Below are 16,194 nucleotides of genomic sequence, written 5' to 3'. Positions count from 1 at the left end.
AGGAATAGCAGTATATGCAGGCTAGTTTACTGATGACCCTAATTGTATCTATTTAGTAGAGTGATCCTAAGTTGGGGTTTGCCTAGCACAGTCCCAGTTTATGTAATTAACAGGATTCCCTTTAACCTTCAAAAGTGTTTCTGGGTACACAGCAAATGATATGGTCATCCGGCTATTAAAAAGGATAAATCATTCTCTTATATCAAGACAATAGTCAAAAACTGTAATAATGTGAAAAGAGGTAGACAAAGAACTGATATAAAATAAAATGAACTGTCTGAAAGAAGCTGAAAAGATAACACAAAAGCAAATAACAGTTAAATGTAAATTCAAGTCTTCTCACAAACCAAACAATATTACTATTAGCAATATTAGAATCAAACTGATACTTTTTTTGAGTCAACAGACCATAACAAAGGGAAACCATGAAGTAAAAGAGGGAAGAACACCAGTTCCTGTCCTTTTCCAAGGACTACGCCCTGCCTCCTGTTCAGACTCGGCTAAAGGTCTGCTCCCTCTAATGTTGCAAGAACAACCCAGGGACAGACACCATGTAGTGAACTAAACAGTGTCCCTCAAAAATTCATTTCTATTCAAACCTCAGAATGTAACCTTATCTGGAAATAGGGTCTTTGCAAGTATAATCAGTTAAATTGACAACATACTGAATTAGGGTGGGTCCTCAATTCAATGACTGGTATCCTTATAAAAAGAAAGAGAACACAAAGATACAGGGCTACGTGACAAAGTAGGCAGAGACTGAAGTGATGCAGCTACATGTTAAGAGATGTTATAGATTGCCAAGAGTCATCAGGAGCTAGAAAAAGGCAAGGATAATTCATCCCAAGAGGTAGCATTACCCTGGCTAACACCTTGATTTTCTGTTTCTAGCCTCCAGAACTATGAGAGAATAAATTTCTGTTTTGTTAAGCCAAGTCTGTGATAATTTGTCACAGCAGTCCTAGGAAACTAATTTCCACCTTATGTCAAATTATCCATTTTCATCTCTCAAGACTTTACCACTTATGAAAGTAATGAAGAGGTAATAAATAGTGGTCCATGAACAATGCTAGAACTACTGCATCCCAAATAAGGAGCATTCCACTGCCCATCCTGCAACCCTTTATTGAGCCCGTGAATACAAAAAGCATTTGCACCAAAGCTGAGCACCCCTTTCTCCATAGAGAGGAGGGGTATTAACTAGTTGTACCTCATCCTTCTTCTCCTGAATGCGTCGTCTCTCTGCCTCAATAGCCAGCTTCTCCTGAATTTCCTGAGCAATTTCACAGTCCTGTTGTTCACTAAAAAGTAAAGGTGAAAACGACATGAATAAAATAAAAAGTATTTCCTAAACATAATAAATACTATTTATTGAATACTCACTATGAGATAGGCATATTTTTACCTCAGTTAATCCTTAAGCTAAAGATGCAAAGAAGTTAATACTGTCGCATTTTAGAGATGAGAAAATAAGCCCAGAAAGTTAAGATCACAAAGAAAATACATGGCAGAAGTGAAATATAATCCCCACACACTATAATGAAAAGCTCCACTCTTCTTCTATACTTCCCTATCACTTCAACCTACTGGCCACTCCTCAGAAACACAAGCATGTTTTCTCAAGATTCTACAAAGGAGACATGGTCTATGAGATTAATGTCCACAAATACCCAAACTGAGAGTGTACAGAAAGTCTAGGAGCAAACTCACTAAAATGTCAATAATACTGTAGTCACCTAGAGGTGGTTGGTATGACTTTAAAATAATTTGTTAAATACTTTAATTAATTATCTGTATTTTTTCTGTTTCAATAATGAACAATAAAAAAATTACACTTAAAAATAGGGGAAAAAAATCAGTGTATATTTCCCAGCTTTGTTTTCCAGTAGAAGCCTCTCTAGCTGATGCCAGTATTACAACCAAGTGTTATAATACTGCTGCTACCACAGTTTTGGGAAGTTTTGTTTATTTGTATGGGTGTTTGTTTTTTGCATTCATGCATTCAATGAAATTTAAATGATACCTTCAGTGGGTCAAGCACCAAGGACACAAAAATGAGTAAATTTTCATTCTGCCCTCAGAAACTCACAGTATATTTTGGCAGGAGAAATAAGGGAAATCATCTTGGTAGGAGAAAGGAACCCTTAAAAACAGCACCTTTAAAGCAGCAGTTCCCACAGAAAAAAACAAATGGCTACAAAATTCATCCCTTAAGTGGAAAAGTCTTTTGGTTTCAAGTTTCAAGAAAAATCAACAGGCAGCTTAAAATTCCTGAAAGTGACAGCTCTGGGGAGTCAATCTTTTATACAAAGCTGTTAGAAAGGATACACAAAAATGTGCTTAGAGTTGACTATCTAAAAAGATGTTGGAATTAAATTGCAATTGTGATTTGTACATATAGTTTATCTGCTAAGCTTATATGTCTTCTCATTCTTCCACTGTCAACTGAACTTAAAATACTCAATGGGTCTCAAACTTGGCTGTATATTCCATGTTTAATGGCAGTCTTTTCGTAACTGAAAAGAATTGAGAGTAGGAAGAAGACACCAAATTCTTTAGAGGAATGAACTGAAATCTAAATATTCTAACAAAAGTAAAAAGATGAAAATTATTCTTGTTTGCTACTTTTAACATGTTTGGAAATATGGAGATGTAGACTCTTTTTTTTTAGAATTAGTAGGAAAAAAAATCACTGGATGAGAAGTCTGGTTTTGTCTCTACCACTGATAGCAATGGATAATGCTCGCTTAAAGCATTTTATCAGCTATGAAAAAATTTAGACTTAATGATTACAGATATAGGTCTGTTCTTATCCACCCAAACCAAAGAAATGAAAAACAAAAATCTAATCAGCAATTTCTATTTATACTTCTTCTCTTCATTCACTCACTTTTAGTAATTAAGAATTGCACACAAAATCACGATCTTAGTTTTCAAAGACTTCTCTACTGGACTTTCCAAATTAACGTGAAATCCGTACAGCAGTAAGTAACTACTAACTACAAGCAAAGTAATAATAAGTAGGAAGAAAGCAGAACAACAGCAGAGAAACAAACCCAAATGAAGTGCTAAAGGTCACAAATGACACAGATGTATCTCCGGGTACAGAAAATAAAGTGAAGATTCAGATGAGCTTAATGACTTCAAACCATTATTTCGGAAAGACAAGTTCCAATATAGTCAGCTAATTAGACTCCTGGGAAAGTACAACTGAGAAAGGAATAGCACACAATCGGTAAGACTGACTGTGGAGAGTGGACCTGGTACCTAGACAGAATAAATGGTTCCAGCTCATTAAAGACTTCATTTCATCTTTCCAATGATGGCCAGCTGTCAAGATTGCCAGGGAATGAAAACTGAAAGGCTTCCTTTCTAATTTACTAATTTCACTCAGGAACATTTACAAAATCTTGAAGTCCCAGGAAAAAATATAATACCCGGCTTTTCTCTCATTTAGGACCTATAAGATATCACTATCCAACCCCTGGTTTATATTTTACAGTGGTTTGTCTTGATAATCTCTGAATAACCTAATTATACTCACTATTATTACCCTAACTCAAGGTCTTTAACTTCTCTGTATCAACCTCAGAACTGGCCTTCCTAACACAAAATTGTGAATACTGTGAAGGATGATAATTTAGAACTCTAGAATATTCTAGCCTTGGTTCTCACCTTAACTTTGTAACCCTAAGCCTCAAAACATCTCAAATCTGTCTTTTTCTTTTTATATCTCTATTATCATTACCTTCAATTTAGGCCTTATCATCTCCCTCCTCTCTATATCTCTATCACCATTGTCCTCGTTCAAGTCTCATCATCTCTTGATTTGACCGTCACTCAATAGCTGCCTTCAATCTTGCCCCCTCCAAGCCTTACCCACTCAGTCCCCAGAGTAGGTCCCAAAATGAAAAGATAAAGCTCCTTCAATGGTTCTACTCCTTGTAAAATCTAGAAAACCTAAATTAATTCCTTAACATAACTTATGTGATCTGTTTTGTTCATTCTTTGACTACTTTTCTGGCCTCATCTCCTACTTACGTCCCTAAACATACCTCCACTCTAGCAATATTGGACTTCCTGCAGCTACCATGTGATTTCAGATCCTTTTACTTCCTACCCTTCTGCATGCTACTCCTTATAGCCAGAATGGTTTTCCCCAACTATGACTATAAACTCCTTTTTAATTTCAGTTTCAAATTAAACATCTTGTGAAGTTTTTCTCAGTCTCATCTCTCTTCATAGGCATGAAATCTATAATTCAACTTTCTGTGACTCATGTATGTATTTTTAGATATGTAATGTTCTGGGTATTTTCTGAGGCCCTTAAAGGCAATGGCTATGTTTTATTCATATCTCTGGTCTTTGGTGCTTTTCATGGTGCCAGATTTAGCATGAATCAATACAAGTGTTTATTTACAAAACAAAGAAGCTTAAAAAAAAATAAGTAAGGTCCTCTCTACACATAGTAAACAGAAAGATAAACCCTTCCTCAAAGGCAGCAAAGATGACTGGCTTTCCTGTTTTACTTAAACATGACACTAAAGTAAATTAAGGGGTCCCTTCATGTCTCTCTTTACTTTTTCCTATTCAACAATATCTGTGGTTAAATGTACCCTTAGATATTTGGGTTATAAGAGCCATTTTCAAAGAAGAAATATACTCCAGGAGTTTTAAAACACTGAAAAAAACTAAACTGTGCTAAAAGAAACCTTAGGAAAGATCGTTTACATCTATTTAGCTATTAAAGGCAGATACTGAGAGATAACTTTTGTCATCCACTGAAATGATGAAGAAAACTGAATAGATATCTCTGAGTTTTCCACAACATTCTGCTGTTTATTGAAAAACAAGAAACTGAAGGAAAATAAGAACAGCAAACACATCAAGGAAACAGCAAAGGAACCCAATACAATTCATAAATTTAATTGATACCCAGTATTTCACTGGATCCCCTAACAAATCATGAGGCAGAGGGAACAGAGATTATTTTCTTCATGTTATAAGTAAGGAAAATAAACTCAGGAAGGTTGAACAACTGGCTCAAAATCACACAGCTAAAAGTGTTAGAGTTCAAACCATAATGCACGTGTCCCAAAACTTAATCAAGTTTTACAACAACAAAGAAAATGTTTCAAAGTAAAGAAAACTATTGGGATTGGGCACAGTGGTTCATGCCTATAATCCCAGCATTTTGGGAAGCCAGGGTGGGAAAACTGCTTTAGGCCAGGAATTTGAGACCAGCCCGGCAACATAGCAAAACCCCATCTCTACAAATAAAAAATAAAAAAGAAACTATTTGGGCATGTCTCTACAGAAAATTTAAAAATAAATGAATTAGCCAGGTGCAGTGGCATATATTTGTAATCTCAGCTATACAGGATACTGAGGCAGAAGGAACTTTTGAGCCCAGGAGATAGCTTGGGGTAACAATTAACTATGACTGTGCCACCATACTCCAGCCTGGGTAAAAGAGTGAAACAAGAAAGAAAGAAAAAAATAATAAAAAAAGAAAGAAAACAACTGGATACCCATGATATGATTAGTAATCTAACAGTAAAAAAAATCATGTCTCCTTCTCCCAAGTCCTGGTTGCTGACTCCACAAAGAAAACCACTCCTAATGTTACTCCCTCCCACCACCTAAATCCTCACAGGTCTTTGTAGCGCTTCTGTAGCTGAGCTTGGGCTTTCAGATCTTCCTCTTGGAGCTGCTTAGCCACCTGGAGATCATGCTGGACCAATCGGTTCCGCTGAATGTTTGATGCCAAATGATGCTCGACTAGAACAGAAAGATACGCGAGAGGCATTACAATGCTTTGGCTTGTTCGTAATAAATTTCATAATAAACTTAAGAAGAGCTTTACTATTAAAAAGAGTTTTACATCTATCACTTCATTTTACGCTCCCAATAACACTGTATAATAAATAGGCAGCACAGAAATTATTATTCCCATTTTTCCATTAAGTAAAAAGAGAATCAAAAAGATTAAGTAATTTGCCTTTGGTCACAAGGTAAAAAGTAGAAGTGGCAGAACTTCTACATAAATATTCTAGTACCAAGGCCAGTGTTCTTTCTACTACCACATGTTGCCACTCCATTTATTAATTGCATTTTTAAATATTTAATTTTTATGTACACACATGAATTAATATTCAAAAATCACATACTCACAAAAATGTACTTTTATATAACACACATAATGTAGATTTCCTTTCCATCAGGATGCTGTATAAAAATTTTAAAATCTACCATGTGACCTCATTTAGATACCATGGTCACTTGAAAAAGGTGTTCATGTCCCTATCATAGGGGCAAGAATAAATTCCTATGCTAGCCCTTCTACGCACTCCAGATATACTACAACCACTGTCTCCCTACTACAACACTAACGCAAGAGAAAAAGCTCAAGTCACTCTTTTCCTCCTCTAGACCCAGCAGTCTTCTAATTTTGGCAACCATCCTACCTAAAAACACCAAAAACTTCATTCTTTACCCAGGTATCCTTTGCCTAAACGAATCATTCAGGATGAATGGATAGTGTAGCCAGGTGACCGTTTTCCCTCCCTACCTCTCCCTAAGAAATCAGCCTCAAGCTACCACTAAAAAAAGAAAACTGAAGAAGCATGTGTGAGAACCATTACTCACTCTCTTGTTCCTGCAGGCTATGAGCCAGGGTGTGGTCCTCCAAGACAGCAAAATCTCGACACACTGCAGAAAATAAAGGAGAAAAAGAAGATAGGCTCATTAGGAGTACCTTACATACAAAGAAAATAAGTTCATTTACTTCAAAAAATTAATTATAATATTTTAGGATAATCAACTTTGTAACTTGCAATGCATTAAACAGTGACTAGGTAAGCATGAAGTCTTTATTCATTTATAAAAATCTACATAATGCCTGCTCAGTGTCAAGCACAGAGTATCACAAAATAATGGTGGATGCTGTACAAGACTTTTTTGTCATTTTTCCCTGAACAAAACAGTACAATAGCTACTTACATTGTACTAAGTATTATAAGTAATCTAGAAATGACTTAAAGTATATGGTAGTATGTGCATAGGTTACATGTAAATACAACACCATTTTATATAAGGGAATCCATGGATTTTGAAATCTGCAGGAAATCTTAGAAGCAATACTCCACAGATACCAAGGAACGACTATATAGCACACATAGTACAGAAAACTATGACTTGCGGAAACTATTTTTCAATATTGCATAATCACATATCACAGAAATATAAATGTAAATGGTATTACTAGGTCAAAATGTAAATCATATATAATTCCGTAGATTACAGTCAAAAAGTTTAAAAGCTACTTCAATTTATGTTATTAGGCCAGGAAATTATGTCAAAAATACATTTTATGTTTTTGATGTCATACTGACTAAATAAAAATTTTAAAATTATTACCTTTTTAAATGTGGAAAATCATGTGAAGAACCTCAATGTTTGTGTTTTTTATTTTAGTCAGCATAACACTAAAAACATAAATAAACTGTTTATGGAGAGGTACATCTGTAGCAAAAATATATTTTTAAACATATGACACTGACAGAAACTGAATTCAGAACAGTGGTTATCTCTAGACTAAAGAGAAAAGGGGTATGAGCGCCTTGGCTGTACATGCTGTTCTACCACTTCAAAAACAAAAAGAGAAAAAAACTGATGCAATTAAGACTTATTAGCATTTACTTAATGTGGGTGATAGGTTCCTGGGTGTTTTTATTTTCTGTGCTTTTGGTCTTAATTTAAATATTACATTTATGCATTTTTAAACTCACTTGTATCATCGTGTCAACAGCATATATTGACTGCTAAACCACAAACACAAAGACAATTTGACACATCATAAGTTATGAGGAATTTATGAATTAGTGATTACCTTAATAACTCCTCATAATGATTTTTAATATCTATATTGCAATATTAAAGTATGTTTGATTATTGTGACTAGACCCTGAATCTTCTTAGTACAAAAACTGAATCTGTACCCACAAGATATGAGCAAGGTCTGAACCAGAAAAGAATCCTGAAGATCTTCAAGGACTATAAAGCAGTACACATACACATACATACAGAGTAGTGCTGTCAAATACAATAATTTAGCTTTTCAGAGTTTACTAAGAGCTTCCAAATATAATGTCATTTATACTAAAATATTATTTGCCTAATCTACAATTTCTCTTCTAAATCCACCGTAAAGTCTCTCAAAATCTGCCTCGACACTCCCTGCATCAGTATTTTAAAGCAACTGGGAAAACAGTCACACAGTCAACACATTGGTAAATCAGTAACCAGATCTGGAACTATAGAAAATATTTCACAGCTAGGCTAAGTACAGAGTTTGGGTGGAACTCTGTTCCTTCTCTAACCTACTCTACTTTTAAGTAAACAGTATACACCATGTACTGAGGATGAGCAGCATAAACTCATCTCACCACTTTTCCCTGCAGGTACATTAAAGGTGAACCATTGGAACCTGGGCTTTCACCTCTCCTCTTCTAACCTTTTCCCTACCGTGTTTAATTTCACTAGCCCAGAACTCAAGCTGACGTTCTTGACATAAGCCAGCCCCACTGATGTCTTCTACTGTTCCTAGCTTGTACTAAAATAAGCTCCCCACCATAGTCAATTCCACAACTATTCTCTTTCATTTCCACACAGTCCTCAATAGCCCTGTATCCTCTCCCCTCTGCCCAAGCATGTTATTAAAGTTAGAGAATGGTGGCTCAGTCTCTCGTAAACACTAAAAACTAGGCAATTCTGCCTCCTTTCTTAGAAGAGCATCAATAGAAAGAAATGGATTTTGCCCTTAAACTTGAGTACACAGCTGCTTCCCCAACCAGTTGCAAGACTCTTCAGGGCAGAGACTTTGTGGCGGTACTCTCTGTACCTTTCACACAATAAGAACAGGATACAGCATATAATAAAATTTCAGGAAATGCTCATTAACTGAAAGAAGTAAAGAAAAACTGGTCAATAAAGTCAACAGTAAGAACTCCAAAGAGAAACAATGTCATAAACAGAACGAAGTTTTGCTGTTTTGACTATATAACTTGTAGACTTTGTCAAGTATTAGTAAATTATTAATTTGTTAATATAATAAATAAATAAATCACATAAAACTAGAGCCCTCTCATCATTCTCATTAACAGAGTTCTAACGATATGTTAACCCAAAGTAAAACGCAAAGATATTGCAGGTTTGGTTTCAGACCACTGCAATAAAGTGAGGCACAGAAATCTTTTGTTTTCCCAGTGCATATAAGAGTTATCTTTATAATACACTGTAGTCTATTAAGTGTTCAATTGTATGCAGTCTAAAAACAAAGCAAGGTACATACCTTAGTTAAAATATATTTTGTTGCTAAAAAAATGCTAACAATCATCTGAGCCTTCAGCATCTTTCTGCCGGTGGAGGATCTTGGCCTCCAAGTTGTTGGCTGCTAACTAATGAGGATGGTAAATGCTGACAGTTGGGGTGGCGATGGCAATTTTTTAAGACAACAGAGAAGTCTCCCGTATCAATTGACTCTTCCTTTAACAAAAGATTGCTCTGTAGCACGTGAAGCTGTTTGACAGCATTTTACCTACAGTGGAACTTCTTTCAAAATTGGAGTCAATCCTCCCAAACCCTGCTGCTGCCTTATCAATTAAATTTCTGTAATATTCTAAATCCTTTGTTATCATTGCAACAATTTTCACAGCATTTGCACCAGTAGATTTCACCTTAAGAAACCACTTTTTTGCTCATCCACAAGTAAGGTTTTATCCACCAAATCATCAAGAGATTACATCAATTTAGACAGATCTCTAAGCTCCTCTTTTAATTATAATTCTCTTGCTATTTTTACCACATCTACAGTTATTTCCTCCACTGAAGTCATGAGCCTCTCCAAGTCAGTTATGAAGGCTGGAATCAACTTCTTCCAAATTCCTGTTTATGTTGACATTTTGACCTCCTCCTATAAATCATAAATGTTCCTAGTGTTATTTAGAATGGTGGATTTATTCCAGAAGGTCTTCAATTTACTTTGCCCAGATCCATCAGAGAAATCACTAGCTATAGCCTCACAAAATGTATATCTTAAATAATCAGACTTGAAAATCTAAACTACTCCTTGATCCACAGGCTACAGAATGAATGTTGTGTTAGCCAGCACGAAAACATCATTTATCTCCTGATATATCTCCATCAGCGCTCTTGGATGACTTGGTACATTGTCGATGATTAGTAATATTTTGAAAGAAATCCTTTTTTTCTGAACAGTAGGTCTCAACGGTGAGTTTAAAATACTTGCTGAACCCTGCTATAAACAGATGCTATCATCCAGTCTTTGTTGCTCCACTTACAGAGAACAGGTAGATGCATTAAGCAAAATTCTTAAGTGCACTAAGTTTTTCTGTATGGTAAATGAGCACTCATTTCAACTTAAAGTCACCAGCTGCACTAGTCCCTATCAAGAGAACCAGCCTGTCCTTTGAAACTGTGAAGGTAGGCATTGACGTCTCCTCTCTTGCTATGAAAGTCTTAGATGGCATCTTCTTCCAACAGAAGACTGCTTAATCCACACTGAAAATATCTGTTGTTTAGAGCAGCAATTATATTAGCCACATCTTCTGGAAAACTTGTTGCACCTTCTACATCAGCACTTGCTGTTTCACTGTTCTTTACATTATGGAGATGGCTTCCTTTCTCAAACCTCAGGAACCAACCTCTGTTAGCTTTCAACTTTTTTCTTCAGCTTCCTACCTCTCTCAGCCTTCATAAAATTAAAAGTTAGGGCCTTGCTCTGGATGAAGCTTTGTCCATAGAATGTTGTGGCTGGTTTGATCTTCTATCCAGACAACTAAATCTTTCTTCATATCAGCAATGAGTCTGTTTCACTTTCTCATAATTCATGTACTCCTTGGAGTGGCACTTTTAATTTCCTTTAAAAACTTTTTCTGTGCACACACAACTTGGTTTTTTGGTGCAAGAGGCCTAACTTTCAACCTATCTCAGCCTTCAATACACCTTCCTCACTAAATTTAAACATTTCTAGCTTTTGATTGAAAGTGAAAGATGTGACTCTTCCTTTGGGCAGTCAGGGGTTATTGTAGTTATTTCAATACAGTTGTGTCTTAGAGAAAAGGGAGGCCCAAAGAGAAGAAGAGAGCCTGGGAAACAGCTGGTCAGTGGAGCAATCAAAGCACATACAAAACTGAATCCAGTGTTCACTATTTTATATGCCACGCCAAAACAATTACAATAGCAACATCAAAGATCACTGATCACGACAACAGATATAATAATAATGAAAAAGCTTAAAATATTATGAAGCCAGGCACAATGGCTCATGCTAGCACCCAGCACCTTGGGAGACCAAGATGACAGGATTGCTTGAGCCCAGGAGTTCAAGAGTAGCTTGGGTAATATAGCAAGACCTCGTATCTACAAAAAAAATCAAAAAATTAGCCAGGTGGAATGGCATGTGCCTGTAATCCCAGCTACTCAGGAGGCTGAGGCGGAAGGATCACCTGAGTCTAGGCTGTCGAGGCTACAGTGAGCTGTGACTGTGCCACTACATTCCAGCCTGTGCAACAGAGTGAAACCCTAACTCAAAAAATTAATTAAAATATTATAAGAATTTCCAAAATGTGACAAAGAGACAAGAACCTAGCACATGCTGTTCGAAAAATAGCATCAACAGGCTTGCTGATGCAGGGTTGCTACAAAACTTCAAACTAAAAAAAAAAAATCTCCAAAGCACAATAAAGCGAAGTCCCGTAAAATAAGGCATGCCTGTAGGTACATATAAGTATACAATGACTTAATCTACATTAAGCCAAGCAGTTCTCAGAAATGGGGAAGATTGACTGACATATTTATATCCCATCCAAGAAGAATGAACTTCATTCAGTTGTTGATTCCCCCTAAATATAAAAATGGCACAGCATGCCCCTCATAAACATTAATTTATTGACTAAACATGTGTTGAGCTGTATTTCTTTTTCTTTTCTTTTTTTTAGGTTTTACAGCTTTCATTTATTTATTTATTTAAAAATTAATTCTAAGTTTTAAAAAATGTGGGGTACAATTCAGAGTAAGATATACAAACATTGATTATGCAGGGTACCTGGTTGATTCGGTATGCCCCTTCCTTCCTTAGCAGTATCCCTCCACTGCCAATCTCACCCCTCCCCATAAAATGTTTTCCACTACTGCGAATCACTTTCTTACAGCACTATAAGTGATCAAGTTCATTGAGCTGTATTTCAAGATGAGGCTTCATCTCCAAGTGGTCAAAGAGGTAAAAAGAACAGAAAGGATGATAAGTGTCAGATAATTTGATAAATTTTGTACTAAAGACTTGTAGGAAATTATTTGAAGCCATAAACATTGGAGCAGTTATGCTTGTTATAAATTGGAGGTAGTTGTATGAATTGGGGGCAACTGGAGCAGAATATATCAATAAAATTTAAAGTACTTAGTATAAGAAATAGATCTCAAAGGAAGGTTAAAAAAAATTTTTAAACCTATTTTTAATTTTAAAATTCTGGAGTACAGTTAAGGGTTAGGTATACAAATATACATCATTCAGGTACCCTTGTTGATAAGGGGTGTCCCCCCATCTCCAGACAGATATTGACTACCGTTAATGCCACCACCCTTGCCCTTCCTGCCCCCCCTATAGATTCCCACAACTGTCAATCCTTTTCTTATAGTATTATGATAGATGCTCAAGGTCAACTTATGAGTGAGAACATGGGATACTCAGATCTTTGTTGCTGTGAAAGAACACTCAGTATTACGGACCCTAGTTCCATCCAGGTTGCTGCGAAATTCATGATTTTGTTCTCTTTTATAGCTGCGTAATATTCCATCATGTATATGTACCACATTTTAATCCAGTCCTCTTTTGATGGACAGCATGGTTGGTTCCAGGTTCTTGCTATTGTGAAGAATGCTGCAATAAACATACGTGTGCAGGAATCTTTTTCATATAGTGATAAGAGTTCTTCAGGGTATATTCCCAGTAGGGGGATTGCAGAGTCACATGGGAGGTTGATATGTAGAGCTTTTAGGAATCGCCACACTGCTTTCCACAGAGGTTGCACTAGGTTACACTCCAACCAACAGTGTAGAAGTGTTCCCTTTTCACCACATCCTCTCCAGCATCTGTTATTTTTTGAGTTATTGATAATGGTCATTCTGACTGGAGTTAGGTGATATCTGAGTGTAGTTTTAATTTGCATCTCCTTGATGACTAGTGAGGTTGAACATTTCTTCATGTGTCTGTTGGTCGCTCGTATGTCTTCTTTTGTGAAGTGTCTGTTCATATATCTTTTGCCCACTTTGTAATGGTGTTGTTTGTTTTTTTTCTTTTCAGCACATTTGAGTTCCTTGTAGATCCAAGGTGTTAGGTCTTTGTCAGACATGGAGTTGGCAAATACTTTTTCCCAGTCTGTGGGTTGTCTTCCTGCTCTCTTGATGGTTTCTTTGGCTTTGCAGAAGCTTGACAGTTTAATGAGGTCCCACTTGTCTATCTTATCTCTTATGACTCGTGTGTTTTGGGTTTTGTTTAGGAATTGGATGCCAGTTCCAATTTCCATAAGGGTGTCTCCTGCATTTTCTAAGGTTCTTATGGTTTGAGGTATTGCATTTAGGTCTCTGATCCATTGAGAGATAATTTTTGTGTAAGGGGATAGAAAGTGGTCTTGCTTGAGTCTTCTGCACGTGGTCAGCCAGTTTTCCCAGCACCATTTACTGAATAGGTTCTCCTCTCCCCAGTGGTAGGTGGTGGAGGCTTTGTCGAAGATGAGTTGTTTGTTTGTTTGTTTTGCTGAGGATTGTTCTGGCTATTCTTGGTCGTTTGTGTTTCCATATGAATTCCTATATTGTTTTCTTTAGCTCTGAGAAGAATGTTGCTGGTAATTTGATGGATATTGTATGAAATCTGTAGACTGCCTTAGGGAAGATGGACATCTTCACAATGTTGATTCTTCCAATCCATGAGCATGGGATATTTTTCCACTTGTTTGTGTCATCTTTGATTTCTTTGAGCAGTGTTTTGTAGCTTTCATTGTAAAGGTCCCTTCAAGTCCCTGGTTAGGAAAATGCCAAGGTATTTCATTTTTTTGTGGCTATTGTGAATGGGACTGCGCTTTTTATTTAGGTTTCTGTTTGTTTATTATTGGTGAAAAGAAATGTGATTGTCTTTTGCACATTTATTTTATACCCTGAGACTTTGCCAAAGTACTTTATCAGTGCAAGGAGGCTTTTGACAGATTCCCTAGGGTTTTCAAGGTACACAACCATGTCATCTGCAAAAAGAGATAACTTGACTTCCTCTTTTCCTATTTGGATACCCCTGGTCGCCTTCTCTTTTCTGATTGCTCTAGCCAGAACTTCCAATACTATACTGAACAGGAGAGGAGAGAGTGGGCATCCTTGTCTTGTTCCAGTTTTCAGGGGAAATGGTTCCAATTTTTGTCTGTTTAGGAGTATGCTAGCTGTGGGTTTCTCGTAATGGCTTTTACTATTTTGTGGTATGTTCCCTGTATGCCTAGATGTTCGAGGGTTTTTATCAAGAAGGGGTGCTGGATTTTATCAAAAGTTTTTTCTGCATCTAATGATATAACCATGTGGTTTTTGTTCTGATGTTTGTTGATGTATTTAATTACATTTATTGTCTTGCAAATGTTGAACCAGCCTTGCATCCCAGGGATGAAGCCTACTTGGTCATGATGGATGATTTCTGAGATGTGCTGCTGAATTCAGCTTGTTAGGATCTTGTTGAGAATTTTAGCATCTATGTTCTTCAAAGATATTGGCCTGCAGTTCTCGTTCTTTTTTGGGTCTTTACCTGACTTGGGTATCAATGTGATGTTAGTTTCATAAAATGATTTGACAAGAGTTCCATCTTTCTCAATCACCTGGAATACTTTCAGTAGAATTGGTATCAACTCCTCAAATGTCTTATAGAATTCTGCTGGAAAGCCATCTAGTCCAGGGCTTTTATTTATTTATTTTTTTTGTAGGTAGTTTTCTTATTAAACAGTCAATTTCCCTGATTGTTATTAATTTGTTTAGGGTCTCGATTTCTTGTTTCAACCTAGATAGGTTGTGTGATGTCAGAAAGTTTCCTTAAGGTTTTCAAGTTTGTTTCCATACAAGTGTACATAGTAGTCTCTAATGATTTTTAGTATTTCTTCAGGGTCAGATGTGACTTCATCTTTTGTGTTTCCGATTGTGTTTGAGCCTTTTCTCTCTTTTTCTTGGTCAGTCTAGCTAGGGGGCCATTGATATTGTTTATCCTTTCAAAGAACCAGCTTTTGTTTCATTGATTTTTTTGTATTATCTTTTTATCTTCTATGTCCCGGATTTGGGCTTTTATTTTTGTGATTTTGATTCTTCTGCCGAAGTTAGGATTTTGGTGATCTTGCTTTTCCAGCTTCCTTAGGTGACTTGTTAGGCTGTTAATTTGTGATGCTTCCATTTTCTTGATGTGCGTTTGTAGAGATATGAGTTCCCCTCTTACTACAGCTTTCATGGCATCCCAGAGATTTTGGTAAGATGTTTCTTCATTTTTGTTCGTTTCCAGGTATCTTTTAATCTCTGTTTTGATTTCTTCATTGACCCAGGAGTTGTATAGTATCATGCTGTTTAGTGTCCATGTCTTTGTGGGTTTTGGGGGAACCTTGTTAGTGTTGATGTTTATTTTTATTCCACTGTGGTCCAAGAAGGTGCATGGCAAAATTTTGATCTTTTTAAATTTGCTTATGTTTCATTTATGGCCAAGTATGTGGTTGATCTTAGAGTACAGTCCATGCTGCGATGAGTAGAATGTATATTCTGTGGTCGTTGGATGAAGTGTTCTGCAGGTATCAGTTAAGTCCATTTGGTCAAGAGTCACATTGAGGTTTCGGATCTTGTTGCTGATTTTTTGTCCTGATGATCTGTCTAGGGTTGTGAGTGGGGCCGAAGTCCCCGGTTATGAAGTGTTGGAGTCAATATCTTTTTTTAGTTTACCTAGAAGCTGCTTTATGAAAGTTGGTGCTCCTATGTTAGGTGCATATATGTTTAGGATGGATATTTCCTGTTGATGGATTAGACCTTTTATCATTATGTAGTGGCCTCCTGTATCTTTTTTAACTTTTGATAGCTTACAGGGTATTTTGTCTGAGATTAAGATCATGACTC

The 16,194-nt window shown here is 36.5% G+C and overlaps 1 protein-coding gene across 2 annotated transcripts in view; it reads right to left on the bottom strand.

Moving 5' to 3' along the window:
- CCDC50 (coiled-coil domain containing 50) overlaps positions 1-16,194 on the bottom strand; it is a 75,438-nt gene that overhangs the window by 30,129 nt on the left and 29,115 nt on the right. For both annotated transcript variants that reach the window (XM_008071561.2, XM_008071562.2), the window contains exons 2-4: positions 6,649-6,711; positions 5,655-5,781; positions 1,211-1,301 (exon numbers count right to left, since the gene is read on the bottom strand). In XM_008071561.2, coding sequence (XP_008069752.1) covers positions 1,211-1,301; positions 5,655-5,781; positions 6,649-6,711 — 281 coding nt within the window. The remainder of the gene's footprint in view (positions 1-1,210; positions 1,302-5,654; positions 5,782-6,648; positions 6,712-16,194) is intronic.

This window comes from Carlito syrichta, unplaced genomic scaffold (genome assembly GCF_000164805.1).
Source record: "Carlito syrichta isolate Samal-C Ts95f unplaced genomic scaffold, Tarsius_syrichta-2.0.1 Scaffold314373, whole genome shotgun sequence".
Lineage (NCBI taxonomy): Eukaryota > Metazoa > Chordata > Mammalia > Primates > Tarsiidae > Carlito > Carlito syrichta.
The sequence above is the reverse complement of the archived record's forward strand: the minus strand, read 5'-3'. Positions and strand labels throughout refer to the sequence as shown.